At 40.2% G+C, this 19,022-nt stretch overlaps 1 protein-coding gene across 3 annotated transcripts in view; it reads left to right on the top strand.

Moving 5' to 3' along the window:
- MSRA (methionine sulfoxide reductase A) overlaps positions 1–19,022 on the top strand; it is a 233,518-nt gene that overhangs the window by 65,269 nt on the left and 149,227 nt on the right. For all 3 annotated transcript variants that reach the window (XM_088534350.1, XM_088534351.1, XM_088534352.1), the window contains exon 2: positions 17,303–17,371. In XM_088534350.1, the coding sequence (XP_088390476.1) occupies positions 17,303–17,371 (69 nt within the window). The remainder of the gene's footprint in view (positions 1–17,302; positions 17,372–19,022) is intronic.

Raw genomic sequence — 19,022 nt, 5'->3', positions numbered from 1 at the left:
TTGTAATCTCCTTTAAGAGTAGATATAACAACTGTGCATACCGAAAAAATAGGAGCAAAGATAAGAAAGATGAGAATAATTGCGATAATATGCATCATCTACAGATACATAGAGCCTAATATTAGTCTTGAAATGTTACCAGGTTTACTACAGTATTTCTTTATCCAGGGAACCGCTTGTATAAATACTGTGATAAATAAGATAGTAGAGCAAGCAGGGTATGAGAACTAAAACTGGAGCAGATGTGTCTTACATGACCATTAAAAAAAAGAAAACCTGACATTTCTTTATATTTTCCTGTAGAAAAAAAAAAAAAAAAAAACAATATATAGGCTTTATAACCTTCCAAGTGAGGAAAGCATGTGGTGCTTTCTACCTGAAATTAGGAACTCTGTTGTCTGTGTAGTTTAATTTTTGCTTAGAATTTGTGCATGCTTTTATCTTAAACAAATTCCCAGCCAAATGGGAACCCGGGCTTATAAGGAAGCAATTTATTGCTGCTGTGTGGATTACCGTCGAGAATGTTCTGCAGACACCATTTCTATGATCTTCACCTGAAATATGGAATATCTTTCTGAATACCAGTGTCCCAGAGTGCTTGCACACAATTCTTTATGAAGCAAAGAGTGTTGTAGCCCATCCTGTCATTGCCTCGAAGCCCTGTGGTTAGGAGGCAGTGAAGGTTTTCTTCTAACAGTTAATGAAAGCTTCTCAGAATCCCACATTATCAATAAACAATATTTAAACTGTCCTTTTTCATAACTGGTTCAATTCCTTAGAGCAAGCCTGAAAGAGTCTCGAATGCCGTTTGCCTCTATGAAGAAAGTCCTGCCTTTAAGCAGACCAAGAACAGACTCTGTTTTCTGTTGTTTCCCAGATTCCTTACGTTTTATTCTCTTTCCTATTTACAATTTGCCTTGATGCTGGGGTTCAGGTGTTCCTTTCAGCTTTTATGGCCATGGCTGTTTTTTCTTGGCAAATAAATCTTGGGGAAGCTTGGTTGTCTTGGCTTTCCTTTCCATCTTCCTTATTTTAGCTCTTTTGACTGTCCTAGCCAGGGCCAGATCAGCCAGCTTGGTTTCTTCTCCCTCTGTCCTGTTCTGTCAGGTTAGGCCACATTTGATATTCGAAATCAGTTCAATGCCTGCTTTGGGGGCCGGTTATTACTTAATAGATTTATAAATATTGCCTTTTTAACTTTGGGGGGTTTGGGGAGATTTCAGCAAAGTATTTCAGCTCATATTAGCTATTTTCATAATTTCCTCTCAATTTGAGTTGACTGTGTGCAGGTAAGTGTGTGTAGATGCAGCGTACATTCTGGACAACATACTGTCAGTCGGGGCATTATTTCCAAAATTACAGAGTTAATCATATTTGCAACTCAGATTAATTACTAAAGTTTAATTATACAGTTGTACACAAATGTGGATACATGAATATAACCAGGGTATTTCATTTGGCTTTGCAAATTCGTCTCGCTCTTGCGATGCTAATGCTTTTGTCCTTGTTGGATACTAAAGGGGTGTTAGATAGTAACCCCTTTCCCTTAGGTTATCTGCAAGTGGCAGGTATCTGAAATAAAAATTATAGTGCTTGATTTTTTCCCTGCTTCAGGATTCATGACTGCTCCTGTTAAAGTTGCTGATATTGTTAAACATTCACGTTGAACCTGGGATGATTTCCCTCTCTGCTACGGACTCTGTGCGTAACCATGGGTTTGTCTATTAGCTCCCTATTCTGCTTTTCCCAGGGGCTGTGAGAATACAGTCATTAAAATCTACAAAGTAAAAGACACTGTGGAGGTTTTCAAAGTAATGTGGACAAATTGGCAGGGTGAATTTGAAATTCGACTTCTGAATGCCGCTTATGTGATTTTTGAAATTAGTTTTCCGTGAACTGTTATAGCAGGAAAATTCAATCAACTGAAGGTTTGTAGAAAGTAAATACAAAAGTGAAATGAACACAGTCAAAGCAAATTAATTTCAAAATGTGAATGATTTTCATTAGAAAATGCTTTTACAGTCTTGCCAGTAAGTATTAATCCAGCTGTACATTGGAAGTAGCATGACAAAGTTATTGTTCCGCTTTGGGGAAGTCAAAGAAATCTGAAAAATAAAGTGGCAGTTATATTTTAAGTATTATCAAAATTAGAAATACCTGCGCTTTCCTTCAGCCTGTCACCTTGGCCATCGTCTTCCAGGACGGACCAGTCCAAAGATCCTCGTCCCAGAGAGGTCACTACAGACCTCATAATTGTTCTATTAACTTACATTAGCCTACCCGATAAATCATCATCTATATTATTTTTTATATCCTACATGTAGCTTAGATTTTCAATTTTCAAATACCAAATAAAGTTCAACTGTAACCTTCTTAATAAAGGCAGCAATTTCATTTTCATTATTCCCTCACTGCTTGTTAAACTGGCTCTAGAATGTTTTATGGATCTAAAGCAATAAGCATTATCTTACTTTGAGAAGTAGGATAAAGTGTTGAGAAAAAAACATAATTATTGTTAGTGGAAATGTTCAAAGTTTTAATGTGAGAATGGCAGAGAAACTTAATTACAGATTGTTTTCACTGCATAACTTGGTATTTGGGAGTTCTGATAGTGACACATAAAGCTTTTCATCAATGAGTGGTATCACTGAATCTTCCATAGAAGTTACCAATGCCTCACTGGTCAATTCTCAACCCTGTAGCATCTACATCTGTTTAAAGACAATGAATAATTCTCTTTTCAAGAATAGCTTAAATAAAAAAATCAGCACAGAATAAGGGACCCTAACTTCCAGGGTCAGCTTTCTCTGAGAATTGCTTGCACTGAAGTTGGACATAGGCACCCATCTGTGTAGATGCATCATCTTCAAAAGGTCCTTGTACCTCATCGGGTCTGGATATTGCGCCTGTCTTAAACAGCAGTGCCCAAATTCCAGTATGTGACATCAGGAAAGTCTTGGAAATGTGCTGAAAGACCTTCAAACCCTTCAGGGAACACCTAGACTAGTGAAGTAAGCAGAGGCAAAGCTTTAACTTTGAGGCCATTGGCAGGGCCTGGGCATCTTCACACTGTTCACAGAATCACATTTAGTCCCTCTATTTAGGTCCGAATTAAGAGGGAAACCCCTGTAGAGGAGGTGCCTTGGGCCCAGAGAGATGATTCAGGACCCCAAAGGAGCCGTCTTGCTCTTTCCATGTTCTGAAATGGAGCCTGATCATCTCTGTCCAAGGGATTCAGTGCTCAAGATGCAAAGATTCTTGATATGAGACTTCACAAATAACTACCTGAACCTGTAGCTTTTGCAGGTAAATAAATCTCTTTATTGATTTAATGAAAAATAGCTCCCAACTATGCACTAGGCTCATACAGTCCATAAAAGCCTCACAGAGAACCAAGACTGGAGTGTGGAGACGGACCTCATCGCTCAGAGAGGACCTTCCTGTTCCACTCTCCCATCTCCATCCTGGTCTTTGTCCCTCGTGCAGATAGACGTGGGCAGCTTTAGTGTAGGATAATTCAGCTGATGTTAGTGCTGTTGATTTCAGAAGTGAATAAAACCCTGCGAACAAGGCAGGCTCAAACCCAGTGCCCTCTCTTGCTTACAGCTCTGCTAAGTATGAATATTTTAGGATGTATTTCTAGTTATCAGCCTTAAAATGCAGTATTCATTCAAAATGAAGTAGCAGCAAATTTTGTAATTTGATTAACAAGTTCATGTTTTCCCTTCAAATATCTTTGTTAAAATCCCTTTCTCCAACCTCTCCAGATAAAACAACATCAATATCACATCTTTATTCCTTCAGGAGGACAACCCTTTGCATAAGGTATATTTGAGGCTGAAGTGCAATTTGAATCTTAGTCAGATGTATTTGCTTTTTAAGGAGGTAATTAATTGAAGGCTATTCACGGCACAGATTTATAGCCCTCCTCTCTCTTCTATACTTTTTACCCTCAGATTATGAACTTCTTCAAGGAGTAAAAATCACAATTTCCTGTTTTTGAGGGGGAAAGAGAAACCAACTGGCCTAACCTTAGCAGTCTGCCATCCTTTACTGGGCCAACTATTCCCAGGAAGAAGATTGCTCTGAAACAGGCTGCAAGAGGCCCCGTCAAGCTCAGCTGAGCATCAGACCCCGTCATTTATCACTGTCGGATGGGAAGGGGAGGAAAAAAACCCTGGACCGCTCCGCTCATCCGCTGACAGCTGCCTGGATGCAACCTCCGGGCGGATAATCCGCGACCCAGGGGGAACGTGCAGGAGGGAGATACTCTATCACCGTCCACACGCTGCTCCTTGCTCAAAGCTCCTGACATCCTCACGAGGGGGGAAAAAAAAAGGAGGCGGTTGAACCGCGTCGCTGAAACGGGGCCTCCTTTCCCTGCCCGGCTCCGTTGTAAAGAACGGATTAAAAGGCGGATGCAGGAATGATAACGCGGTGAGGATGCTCGGGTGAGGAGAGGAGCATGTTCCACCTCTCAATTTAATTCGCAGGCAGACTGCAGATAGGCTGCAAACGGGTGTCGTTTAAAAACAGCAAAATCCACCCTGCCACATAGAGGCCTCTGAATAAGCCGGCGCATTTAAGGAGTGTGAAAAATATCTTGTGATAGAGAAGTAAAATTAAAGCAATGAGAATTTAATAAGTAAAGATTAATACTGTTTCCTGCAGTGTTTTGGGCAACAGGAGGTGCTAATTTGGAGCAATGCTCAGAAAAATTGGCTCTTATTGCAATATGAGAATATTCTACTGTCAGAAATTCTTGCTCTAGCACCTAAGGAAGAATTCTGCATCTTTAATTTTTGTCAGTCTTAAACTCGAGGTTTTATTGTTCTTAATTTGCTATTATTTTTATTAACAGTATCTAATTTTGCTATTCATTACTAATCATATGCATTAACTTAACTGGGGAAGATTTTAATTGAGCACTGCTGGAGATTTTCCAATAAATTAACATTACATACTTTTAACAGATGTCTGAATTAGACATTGTTATTAGACATTGTAATTAATAGAAGTATTACTCAAATTAAAATCTCAGGGCCTGAGAAAAATTAAATTGTAGGTGACTGAGTGATGTTACCTCATTAATAGAGAGTGACTGTTGAATTCCCTCCATTGGGTTTTATTAGCCCAATAAACACACTTTTTCTAAGCAGCTTGAGAGGCAGTTGGCCAAGTCTCAAGTATAAAGGACAGGGAATCAAGACATATTTTGCCACTGACATGGTGAACTTTGAGAGAGATTTGACCTGTCAGTGTGTCATTTATAAAACATGTATAATAATACATTTCTGGAAGGTTGTAGTGTTGCAAAGTTTCAGAAATATTTGTTGTTTAGATTTTTTATGTACGAAAACCACCATCAGCTGGTCGCCTTGCATCGTCTAAGACCTAAATATTTTTTTGTTTTCATAGAGAATAAATGCAAAGCTGGTATAAAAGGGTACATTTGTGCAAGGAAGAATCAAACCCTTTGAAGGCATAAAACGTTAATTAGTAGGAGGAAAGTATGAGCATGACTTTTCCTTGCTTTTTCATAGTAATAGCCTTCCTATAGCGTCCCTAATATTGCCTCCCTAATTTCTGTGACGTGAAAACAGGCATTGTAGTTGGAATCAGTTTGACCAAATGGAAGTGCCTTTCTCTGAGCTAGCAGCTTCATATCAATGAGGCAAAATAGTCACATGTAGGGTAAGTGTTATCTTTACAGGAGTGCCTAAAATCAGATTAATTTTACGGTCCAGCATGTTCTGCCCTTTAGCTTAGGGGACAGGACTCTTTCCTATGGGACAAGTTTTTCCATGATGCATTTTGTAAAAAAAAAACAAGTTATTTATGCTTAGAACAGGGCAATATTAAAATACTGTAATATTAGTCAAAGTGTACACTGGGGAAGCAGTGTTTCTGCATATAAATCCCTCCTTAGGATAACAGTGTTTGAGTTGTGTCTCTCTGCATGCAATTAAAACCGTGCAAAACCACCGTTTTGCCATTTATCTACAAATCCACGGGCAGCCGAGCATTTCAAAGGACACTCCGACTTTGCCAGTGTTACGTGAGTGCCCAACAAAAATCATCTGGAGTTAAATTTTGAGCAGTGCTCAACATAAAAGGTCAATTACATCTAGGTGGTATTAAGACACCCAGTATTAATTGCCATAAGACCTGGCGGGGAGGAAGCATAGCAGCAAATATTATATCCTCGCTTTGCCATCTCTCCAGGAGAAGCAAACGGGTTTCCCTAATCTGGCCATTACAAGATCTTGCCTTATTTTCTCCCATGAATCTGCTTCCGCACTCGGAAAACCGAATTCCTGAAGCCGCGTTGCGCCTCTCCGTGCTTCGCTGCAGAATTCCCGCCTGGAGCTTTGTGCTGGTTTTCATTTTTCATGGTGTACACACGATGTCCCAGTTGAGTATCCAGTGCATGTTTTATTCATGTGCTTTTCACCTCTTCTTGGAGATCATTAATAAAACTGCTAAATAAAGCTGGGCTTAGCAACGCTCCTCACCACAGCCCACTGGACATCTCCTCCCAACTCCACAACACTCTGTTTATCATCGGTCTTTGTTCCACATCTCTCCATTTTTCAGCCTGTCTCGTAGTATTCTTATCCCAGCTGACTTAAATAAGGGTTTCAACTGTGATTTTGAAAAACATTGTCTCTAAATCTGAAATAAAGTCCAGTTGTATTTTAGCAGCCTCATTCACTTCCTATGCTAACAACCAAACGCTGCTGGAAATGCCTGAAATGCCATGGATCATCTCCACTGCTTGGATAACTCCATCCATTTTCCGTGCATTATGGATTATTATAGGGAATATTTGCAGGAAAGAGATCACATGCTGCTATATTCTCTCATGCAATGGGCTGCTGTCCTTTTGCAGAAGATAATTATCAATCAACTCAGTTATTTAAAAATGTGCATTAGGTCTTACAGTCAATTGTTTTTATTATTTTAACTTGGATACAATGTGACCAATAGCCAACTGAAATCACTATAGGTCAGTATACAGGCTGTCTGCCTATATATTATATACATGTATATATATTATATGCAAGCAAGCTAACTATTTTTAGGTTTTTCATGCAAAGGAGAAGAGCTTTCAGGAAGCACTGAAGATAATGCAGTACCTCTGGCTTTGTTTCTAGGGATCTGCTTCATGATGTAAGGGGTAGGGCCACAGAAATCATGAGAAAAACTATTAGAAAAGGTAAGATTCATGGCTGGCATCTCCAACTTATCAAAGGTGGGATTCAGCTCGTGCATGAAACATGGGAGGCCTCCTGTAGATCAGGAGAGTGGAAAGTGGAGAGGAAGAGTATATATTTGTATTTCTTACTTAACCTTTAATTTATAAACATAGTTTTGGGGGTTCTCCATTTCTTTCTCTCCAAGCAGGCAGTTTCAAAGCATAGATTTGAAAATGAGATTTTCATGTTACGCCACGACTCCAGGAATTAGGCTTGAGAGGAATCAGATACAGTGATGCCCACGGGAATAGCACGTGTCTATTCTATGTGCATATGATGTTTCTGTCTGTGTTACCTGTCTGAGCTGGGTGAGCGCCGTATTAATAAGAGGTCTATGACAGAATTCCTGCAACAAAACTGCATTTGAGCTAGACTACCTTCTAGCCACTGCTGTAGATAGGATCATTTTCTTCTGCTATTATTTTCATCATGTTTTACTGTTCACACCTGTTCTGGTTTATAACCCAGAATCTCCATTACTGTCAAGGCCTTATTTTGCTGAATATGTATATATATGTAGGTATTTGTACTCCTTCCACAGAACTGAAGCAATCTTGGTGATGATACTGCAGGTGATGATAGGTTGGAGTTCATCAGAATTGGTCATTCCGGTTTCCTTACAATTAGTGCTAAGAAATTGGTACTACTGGATGCGATTCATATAATCCTGAAGAAGACATCCAAAATATGTCAGATGAAGCACCACAGAAGTATCTGCTCCTTTCCAGGGTACAAAAGGATCACAGGTTGAATACTCAGATGTGGAGTAGGTACTTAGATGCTTAAGGCTTTATAGAATGAACCCCAATCTAAATATACTTAATTTAACCTTAATGAATCTACCTAAAAACTCAAAGGCCTACTCAGAGAGCCTCATGCATCTCCCGTCGCTCTGTCCCTTGCCCCGTGTGTGTCCCTGCCCCGTTGCACACGTGGTCTCTGATGACCTTGTGGTCCGTAGCTCCGTGACGTGCTGCTTCCTATTAGCACCGCCGCACAACTGCAGGCGCAGCTGCTCTGCCGCTCATCTGCAAACCCCAGTAGACTGGAAACTTCAAATTTGCTGTTTTTCCACCTCTGCATCTCCACTGCCCTGCCAGAAGGAATAAATTAATTTTCATTAAAAGAAAAACACGAAAAAACGTATTTCCCTGCCGTTCCTGTTTATACATTTCCCGACAAGAGGTGCAGAACTAAATCCGTGCGTGCTAATCCAGCCTTTGTTCATTAAACAGAACCTATGTTTTTGTGAGGAGTCCATGTGTTTCGGGTGCTGAACTGACACGCTGTGCTAAGATGCATCACATTGGGTAGCATCAATCAGTTTGCACGGAGTAATCTGTTTGATAGAATGGCTGCCACAGAACACAGTGTGTCACATTGGGAGACATCATCACAAAAATACATCTCGGAACTGTTCTCAGCTACCATCCTTCCTCCCGTGACCTATTTTAACATGCAGAAGGTTATTTATTTTTAAACAAAGTTCATAACGTAGTATTTTTCCTCCAGTGATACCAGGTTAAGATTAACAGGAACTGGGAGCCATGATGGAAGTAAAATTAACACGATGATACAAACAGTTGTAGGAAGCGAATTATCATTATGTAGCTGACCTCTGTTTTTAATTGGAAATTCGTTGACAGCTGATCTCTACTGACTAAGAGAGGATGACAGAACTACAGAAATGAGAGGTGCAAGAAAGCCAGTAGATCATGTACGCCATCTCTCTGCCGATGCTGAGAACCAAAATGACTTGTCACATTGGGAAACATCAATGGCTGGAGTCAGGCAGCGATGTCCCCGTGCCCAAAATATCCTTTGGGAGGGGAAGTGATTTGAAACATAACACTTGGGGTTCATCTGATATGATGCTAGATTTTTTATCAAACGTTTTATCTAACGTTTATAGAGGACCTTGCAGAACTGACAGTTCTTCTCATTGAACTAGACCTGAAAATAGAGAAGAGCTGCTATTTCATCACCAGCCATGAAGAATTTATGGACAGAATCCTGCCATAAATTTCACATCTAATACCACTATCAGCTCCACAGAGGTCTGAAGTATCTGAGAGTGGCTCTGTCCCTCATGTGGCTCTCTCTAGTCCTCTAAAACTATGCCCCTAGTGAAGCTATTCTTTCATGAATTTCACCATTGAGTAGCTTTTTGAAATGCCCCAAACAATGGAGAGAGGCTCCACCATCAGTCAAGTACAAATGGGTGTTTTTAGGCAGTTTAGTTTGGAATTGGGCAAATTCAGGAGACAATTCATATTCCTTCACCACGACTACCACCAAGCTCTCTTTCATGGCCAGGCTTCCCTTTTTTTTCTTTCTAGAACATTGCAAAACTCTCTCAAAAGCATTTTCTGATTTCCAGGAGATCTTGGGAGAGGAGAAGGGAGCGAGGAGAAGGATAAAAATAAGCTGAAATATTTCCCTTCTGGAGAAGTAAAGATCTGGTTCAATATTAATGATTACAAAAGTCCTATCCTTGTGCAATTTATTAAATCCTCATATATGACATAGCTTGACATACACTACATAATATAATAATTTGATATATATGCTACATGGATGACTGCTCTTGGCATACTCATTAGATACCAGATTAGAGAACTGAAAACTTTATTGAGGAAATATCTTCAGTATAATGAAATAGGAAGAGGGTGAAAAGTTTTGCTTTTATGCTTGTCTGAAAGACCTTCCATGCTAACTCTTAGAATAACTGACAGAATAATCCAAATAACGATTTTGTTCAAACTTTGTCAGCCATGCCTATTGAGGATGATAGGACAAAAAAAGAAACATTCTGGCTCAGTGACAACCAGGCTTTCAAACCAGAATTTACTCAAATGGGCCTCAAATGGGATGAATCAGTTGTTAAAAGATTTAACAGAGATTTAGCAATTGAAAAAGATTTAAAAAGATTTAGCAATTGCTGTTAACAGACTTAGCAGAGGCAATGTACAGTGAAGAAAAATAAGCCGCAAAAGTATTTATTGGAACTTTTGAAAGCAAAACTAGTCAAGACCAACAAAGCTCTAATTAGAAACTCAGATTTGCTAGCTAATCCCTGAACGAACTAGTCCTGAATATAAAGTCAGGCCTCAGGGTCCATATTTAAGCACATCAATGAATGATTTGTCTTTCAGTGAAGTCCTTAGAAATTCTATAAGCCCAGAAAACATTTTGGAATAATAATAATAATGATAAAAACTTTGGAATTTATTTAGGTACCTGATTTGGGGCACAAATACAAGAAAAATCGGATCCCTGTTTTCTAAACCAGGTGAATAAAGTGTAATGAAGCTCTCATCAGACAACATGTAAACTCTCTGAAATGGAGTTGTGTTTTAAAGATATTGAGTAAGCCTTTTGTGTGGAAGTGGGAATGATATGCTTGCTGCTGTCTTTTAATTCAACAGGCTGTTTAGCTTAAAGGAAGTGTACGGTTTAATAGAGTTAGTTCACTTTTAATAAGTAAATTCTGACTTCGATATAGCTACTGTAAGGGATACAATTATTAAAAAAAAACAAGAGGTCTATACTTTGCTGAAATGCAAGTGGTTAAATTAGAAAATACTTGATTGGAAAATAGTACAAAGTGAGGCTGATTTCCTTTAAAGTGAGTTTTTATGTGTCACCTATGTTGAAATTTTAGCCAAGGGCACTGAAGTCGTCGTTTTAACTTTTTGGTCTTCTTTGGCTTAGGGCTTCTCTGGTGACATTTACAGACATTTTACTCATTGGGTGGCTAAACGGTAACATCACACTGATAAATGTTCGTCCTTTTTGTTTCTAATTGTTACAATCTTTCAGCAAAAACAAAAAATGGAGAGTTTCTTCCTCCCTGCATTCCTCCACGCGCATCGCGCTAGGCCGGCTCCGGCCTTGCTGGTGCAGTTGTGCTGCGGCTCATGGAAATCGGTTAATCAACTATTTTCAATTCACTTTCTGCCTGTGCTTACGGTGGCAAATTAACAGTCCTCGTGTATAAATGTGACCCTTTCTCCGGGATTAATTTGATTATGCGAGAAGCTCAGTTTTCGTTTAAAAATAATAACTTTCTGGCCGCTCTGCTGAAGCGAGTTTGGAAATTAGTCTAAATGTTCCCTAATGGTTTAGATATCAAAAGGCAAATACGAAGAATAAATGAGTCTATTACTTAAAAAAAAATAATAAAAAAACCCACACTTAAATCTGTCTTGTGATTGCTTGTGAATGCATATTTTGAGACCGGAAATTTTCTGATTTTCAGTCAGGGCTGGATCAGCTCTCTGAAAGTCAAATGTTTTTAAGGCTGCTTCATTTGGGTCTGCAAATATATTTAATTCTTTCTTATTTAATGACTTCTGGTCTCTTAACCTTAGTTATATGACTCAACCACATTATACATATATATATATAGTCTCTTAACCACTTAGTTACATGCTGATATTTTCATTTCTGCATAGATCCTTGTGTAGACTTTCCGCACTGCTACTTTCAGTCTTTAGGCAACTTCCACTTGACAAGTGTTGCTGAGAGAGGATTTGGCCTGCAGAGACTGGCCACACTGCCTTAGTCCAGTGCTTTATGTATTTAAGAAAGCAGCACAAACTTCAGTTTCGAGTAATTATGGGTCCTATTCTTTTAACAGGTCTGATAAGAGCAGTAAATTTTGTGGCAACATCTTTATTAGGAATTTAACTTAATGGAAATGATTTTTTATTTAACAGAGATTTAATTTTCCTTTGGGCTTGTGCAGAATAGCAAAAGGATAAGTCAGTTTAGAGTTTAAATCAGGCTGATTTGAAAGGAAATATTCATATGAAACTTTCTCATTTGAACATCGCTGTGGTTAAATTTGTCTGTTACCAATGTGCTACCATTGGCATACATAGACCTGTGAAGATAAATGAAGTGCAGGCTAATAAACTAAAATGTGTTAGGGAACGGGTCCAGGCACTAGAACTTGACTGTTAAACTGCTAAGATAGGACCTGACATGATTTTGGCCAGGCTAATTAACACTCTCACAAATAGTTTCTATTAATGACTTGTTTATTTGGATAGTTTGCTTGTACAGATATAGACTAAGCCTTGAATTTAATCAGTGTGGGTAGAAACTGACCTTAAGAAAGGATAATTGCGGGACTATGTAGGAAAATATTGTGTGATAGGTTGCAAAGCCTGGAAGATACTAAAGTACTGAGGTCTTATTTAGTAGCTGTAGATTATGTTTTCCATGTATGATCCCATTTTGTGGCGACAGAAAAAGGTACCTAAGAATTATAACTGTAAAGCTTAAGACATTATAAGAAAAGAGGGACAGGAACTGCATCTAACTTAAAAAAAAAAAGATGTTGCCTGAAGCTGAGGTTGAATATCAAGACTCCCGGGGTGTTTTGCTTTCAGTGCACACTCTTACCCCAGAGGGCTGCGCTGCCATCCAAAGGGACCTGGACAGACTGGACAACTGGGCAGTGAAAAACCTCATGCAATTCAACAAGGCCAAGTGCAAGGTCCTGCACCTGGGGAGGAATAACCCCAGACACCAGTACAGGCTGGGGACCGACCTTCTGGAGAGCAGCTCTGTGGAGAAAGACCTGGGTGTCATGGTGGACGACAAGTTGCCCATGAGGCAGCAGTTGCCCTCGTGGCCAAGAAGGCCAATGGGATCCTGGGGTGCATTAAGAAGAGCGTCTCCAGCAGGTCGAGGGATCCTGCCCCTCTACTCAGCCCTGGTGAGGCCACATCTGGAGTATTGTGTCCAGTTCTGGGCTCCACAGGACAAGAGGGATGTGGAGCTGCTGGAGAGAGTCCAGCGCAGGGCCACAAGGATGATCAGGGGCCTGGAACATCTGCCCTGTGAGGAGAGGCTGAGGGAGCTGGGCCTGTTCAGCTGGAGAAGAGAAGGCTGAGAGGGGACCTAAGCAGTGTCTAGAAGTCCCTCAAGGGAGGCAGTGAGGAGGATGGTGCTGGCCTCTTTTCACTGGTGGCCACTGACAGAACTAGAGGAAATGGCCGGAAACTGAAGCATCAAAAGTTCCACAGAAACTTAAGGAAAAATTTCTTCCCAGTGAGGGTGCCAGAGCACTGGAACAGGCTGCCCAGAGAGGTTGTGGAGTCTCCTTCTCTGGAGATCTTCAAACCCGCTTGGACGCAGCCCTGTGCCACGTGCTCTAGGTGACCCTGCGTGTGCAGGGGGTTGGACTAGATGATCTCTAGAGGTCCCTTCAAGTTTTAAGCATTCTGTGATTCTATGATTCTAAGGGACCCAAGTATGTTGCAGACCATCTCTCTCAGGTATAGTTTGAGGAACGGTAAGGATTCCTCCTGCAGAGGATGAAGAAGCTCTTGGCAGGTTTGCAAGTCCCTCTTAGTTTGGATGTGAAGTGACGTTCACGGCAGTTCCAGCAGGTTGAAAACCTGTCAGTAAAACAGAAAGAAAAAGATGTTCCTTACCAATTGGTTTTCAATAACCCTGGGGATCAAGGAGATCAAGAAGATGGCCTAAAGATATCTGTGTCCAGGCATTCCTGGTTTTCCAAGTGCCCGCATGGTGTGGTAATCCATGGAAGGACATTGGGTTAGGATGAAACACGTGTTTTCACCACTAAGAAAGGGGAAGGCAGCTTCTCACAGCAAGGTCAGTGTTCGCTGATAATCATCCCTTGTCCCTGTAACAGCAGTTTTTATCATCTAAATTTTAAGTCATTGACTCTGAAATGATGATGGGCTTTGAAAAACAGTATATTCTTTCTGTTGTCAAGCCATAGGGTAAGCTCTTCTATTTTTTTTTCTGATTCTGTAGGATCTAGACGGTATTTCTGATTTTCTAGTGCTTCTCAAACCAAAATGAAAGTGAGAATTCAGCTTATTTTTGGACAAGAAAAGCTTTTCAGTAAAAGAAGCCAAATGGTAATGTTCTTTGAATAATGTAGTTTTTGAGAGGTTCTTTATACTTGCAGCAAATGTTCTTCTTTTCCTAAGGCTGAATGTCTGTTTTGTGAAAGTCCATGTGTATTTTGTGTATTTTTTATTACGCGTTGCATCTGAGAAGGGTCAGGGAATACTGGAAAAATTATAAAACATAATATTAATAACAAGAACACTAGTTCTTTCACCCAGCTCAAATCTTTGAAACAAAGGTATGAAAACATTGGAGAATGACTTGTGAAAATGGCATTTTTGTTCAAGCACTTCTCGTCTCTAGAAGAGTTTAATTTTAACATATTTAAAACTTCATCAGCTGAAATGATACCTATTTCATACATCACATCATTTGCGTCATTCACTCTTTTAATGAAGGCAGCTGTCAGGATTAGTGGAGGGTTCGTTTATTTAATCTCGCATGATGTTTCCTAATTTCTCCAACGGTTTGTTTATCTCAGATGGTTATAGATCACGTTGGTAATACAAGCTGATGGCTGAAGAGATTGAAAGCTTTTAAAGCGCTGGATGGATTACTCCCACTCTGGAAACTCCCAACAATTTCCTAACTGAAGCCCCTCTCCTAACTTGAATGGATGGGACAGGGTCTTCAATCTTCCTAAATTCTAATGTTTAACTTCATATGTTCTCCTGCTCCAATTGCAAATAGCCCTGATTTCACCCCTCATTATCTGTTGCTAAATGCTTGATGCCAGCTGCCATTAGTACTAGGATACACCTCCCTGGGAATGAGAAATCTGCTCTTGGAAAATTTGCAATCCCGGCCTGTCAGGTCTTTACTGTGGGAAGAAAAGTAGTGCCATGCTAGGGAAATCTCTTAGCTTAGTATTCACTGAAAAGAAATCTATTTTTTTTTCAGTTCAGGCTATTTTATTCCTTCCTATCACTACTAACTCTTAGAAGTATGTTGTCTGGAAATGAAGGTGGGGATGTCAGTGAAAATGAGTGAAAATATGCTGAATGCAATGAGTGAAAATACGTGAATATTACATGTTATTTGCAGCTCAGAGAGCTCTTGCTTTATGCAGACATCCTTGGTTATACAATAATAAGCTTATGCTATCCCAAGGTGTATTCTGTGTGCCAAGGAAAGTCCGTTAGGATCAAAGGAATGAGTATTGGGATGTAAAGACTATCTTGTTCCAAAGAGGTTTGAAAAGTGGGTAGGTTTCTAGCCCATACAAGCCATCTTGGCATGGAGTGAGCATAGCCATAGTTTTATCCTTTCCTTGCATAGAAATCGCCACTGTAAACAGCAGCAATGCCAGAATACTCTACTTTCCTGTATGTGTTGTATCCCTTCACATTGAAAGTTTCAATATTGGCTTCCATGCATGTGTGTTTGTTGATGTTCTGGTTTCTGGCTTTCTGCAGTGTACTTGCCCAAGGATATATAGCTTAGTCTTAAATAAGAGCTTATGGTAGTTTTCTGCTTACAAGATTTCCTCAAGTCTAGCACTTCTGTAGAGATACTGTTTTTTTCTGCTGAGAAAGGGTAGCCATAGTGACCAGAAAAACCATTTAACTAAGTAAGCCTCAAATGTAGCCACTTCTCAGAGTCTGTGGAAATAATGGGTACAGTTTTGATAATTTATTGTCATAAATGCAACATGCATTACTGGGTGGAGTATCCGATACCCCAGAGGGCTGCGCTGCGATCCAAAGGGACCTGGACAGACTGGACAACTGGGCGGTGAAAAACCTCATGCAATTCAACAAGGCCAAGTGCAAGGTCCTGCACCTGGGGAGGAATAACCCCAGACACCAGTACAGGCTGGGGACCGACCTTCTGGAGAGCAGCTCTGTGGAGAAAGACCTGGGTGTCATGGTGGACGACAAGTTGCCCATGAGGCAGCAGTTGCCCTCGTGGCCAAGAAGGCCAATGGGATCCTGGGGTGCATTAAGAAGAGCGTCTCCAGCAGGTCGAGGGATCCTGCCCCTCTACTCAGCCCTGGTGAGGCCACATCTGGAGTATTGTGTCCAGTTCTGGGCCCCACAGGACAAGAGGGACGTGGAGCTGCTGGAGAGAGTCCAGCGCAGGGCTACAAGGATGATCAGGGGCCTGGAACATCTGCCCTATGAGGAGAGGCTGAGGGAGCTGGGCCTGTTCAGCTGGAGAAGAGAAGGCTGAGAGGGGACCTGAGCAGTGTCTAGAAGTACCTCAAGGGAGGCAGTGAGGAGGATGGTGCTGGCCTCTTTTCACTGATGGCCACCAACAGAACTAGAGATAATGGCCACAAACTGAAGCATCAAAAGTTCCACAGGAACTTAAGGAAAAATTTCTTGCCAGTGAGGGTGCCAGAGCACTGGAACAGGCTGCCCAGAGAGGTTGTGGAGTCTCCTTCTCTGGAGATCTTCAAACCCGCTTGGACGCAGTCCTGTGCCACGTGCTCTAGGTGACCCTGCGTGTGCAGGGGGTTGGACTAGATGATCTCTAGAGGTCCCTTCCAACCTTAAGCATTCTATGATTCTATGCAGTTAAATTTCATCCATAACGTGGTTTCCAATGATGGCACTAATTAAATAATCTTAAAATAATACAAAGTGTGAGCACTGTGCAGGGAAAACAGAAGCAACTATGTGTGCTGTACTTGGAATAGATGTGGCGTTAGAGTAAGTTTTGGGAATATTTGTTTTAGTTAATGGATTCCTAGTGCAGCAAACACTCACAGTTCATGTGTGATCATATCCAAAGGCTTGTGATTGAGCACCCATGTACCTCAGCAGTGCCAGAGAATTATGTTTTCCCTTCTTTGGTTGCAAGAGGAAAGTGTGCTTGACCTCACAGGGATTGCTCTCACTGACTGTGATTGCTCTCCATATATATATACCCATGGCACTCGTGACTTGTCCTCACCATGAAACCCAAATACAACTCCTGTTTAAATCCTGGGCCCTGCTGAGAATGCTGCTTCGGAGACATCGGCCTGGAGAGGATTTGCATCCCAGATACCAGTGAACTGCTCACGTGCTCTTTAATAAATCAGACTTCAGCTTTCAATAAGAAAGAACAGTTGGGTTTCAATAAGAAATAACAGTTGGGTTTTTATGCAAAGAATATGTTCTGTTACATTCTGACTTTACTGTTTTGTTTTTTCCTTTCAGATAAACATCACGTCAATGGAAACAGAATGGTAGAACCTTTCCCAGAGGGAACACAGATGGTCCTGTTTGGTAAGATATCAGTTTTAAAAGAATAGCTCTAAAATCTATAGTGTTACGACATGCCAGATTTCTTCATTTCAGCCTATGTATGTCCTTGAATTTCACAATCTGGACTGCTGTTGCTGTTTTCTAGTCACTACGATCAGCTAGAGCCATTCAGGACTCTGGGATACATTCATGCCCATAGAATTTTGCTGAATTACAACCCAAGAATGAATCTCTTATTTTGTTCTGTACATCTTCCTAAATATTAGCTTTTTATGTATCCTGTAAAACAGCTAGTTTGGACAGAACTCTATAAAATAATCCATGACTCTCCAGACATTCAGGCATGCAAGGGACTCAAACTGTTGAGTGTAAAGCTATATTCTCTATATTTGCAGAGCTATTACCACCTCTGTGCCCCTCAATGAACCCTCCTATTTTGTACTTTGGAGCTAATCCCATAGGCTTCCTGACAGCTAAGATGGAAAGATGAACAGTTATACATGAAATGACATTTTTATTGTATTTGTCATATATTCTGTATGTAATTCTTCAAATCCTTCTGTAAAACTTGAAACAGGAATTCTCTGGAGAGGTAAAGAATTACCTCTAGAAGAAATAGACTTCCTAATATAGCTCAGAATATATTTTACCATATATGGACCACACATTTTACCAATATATGGACTTAATCCAAATCTGGAAATAGTCCAAGCTCTCATTATGGACTGTACTATCCTTTGTCCTTAAGGGAAAACTCACAGAATTTAATAGGAAAGAAAAAAAAAGCAGATTCTTAGGCCAATTATTCTTAAAACTTGTTGTTACAGGGGATGAAAAATTGCCTACACTCATTTTGAGCCATAATATTGAATTGTTTAGAAAGGCTATACTTCCCTATAAACTTCTATACAAAAATGTCTTGGAAAATATATTATATCCAATTAAACCTTTGTCTGTGATCTAGGAGTAAATATAAAACCACTACTTGATACATCTGCTATGTTACCTAGACCTGGACCCATTCAGATGAAATACATATAAATATTACTGCCTGCAAGGCTATATGTGTAACAGCGAAGAATGAAGGATATATATATAAAATGGAGGATGTACCCTGTAAAGCAGAGATTCTGCTTTATCATAATATGCCACAAAAACAATAAATGCCACCTTCAGATATAGAGTTGGAGATATAGTGCTTAGGTGTTAATGAGCAATTTTACACACCTCTTATGCAGTGTTTTGGAGGCAGGTACTAAAATATCATATATATTTCACATCCAGTTGATTAATTAGAGTTCATTAGCACCACCATTGAAAAAAAATCAGCTGAAACAAACTATCAAAGGAACCAAGACAAGCTGCATATCATTGAGTCCTCTGGTATGGAGTAGGACAGTTCGTTGGGTATCTAACCATAGGTTAGATCCAGTCCCAGGCCAACTAAACTACTAGCTGATGAGCCAGAGGGATGGAGGTTTCCTATAGTTTTGCAACGTGGATGTCTCAGAAATCCTAGGGATTATCACCCCAGATGCTTCCTGAGGTCACGCATCAATAGAATACACATTATTGATCTCTATAAAGGGAAAAGTAGTAGAAATTATCTTCCCTACATGATACAGTAGATCACATTAGATAATCCAATCATCCCTACCGACATTAAAGGTTA

Source organism: Tinamus guttatus, unplaced genomic scaffold (genome assembly GCF_059628265.1).
Source record: "Tinamus guttatus ecotype Peru unplaced genomic scaffold, ASM5962826v1 Tinamus_guttatus_pri_ptg000548l, whole genome shotgun sequence".
Lineage (NCBI taxonomy): Eukaryota > Metazoa > Chordata > Aves > Tinamiformes > Tinamidae > Tinamus > Tinamus guttatus.
Note: the sequence above shows the minus strand (reverse complement) of the source record. Positions and strands in the feature narration are given on the sequence as shown.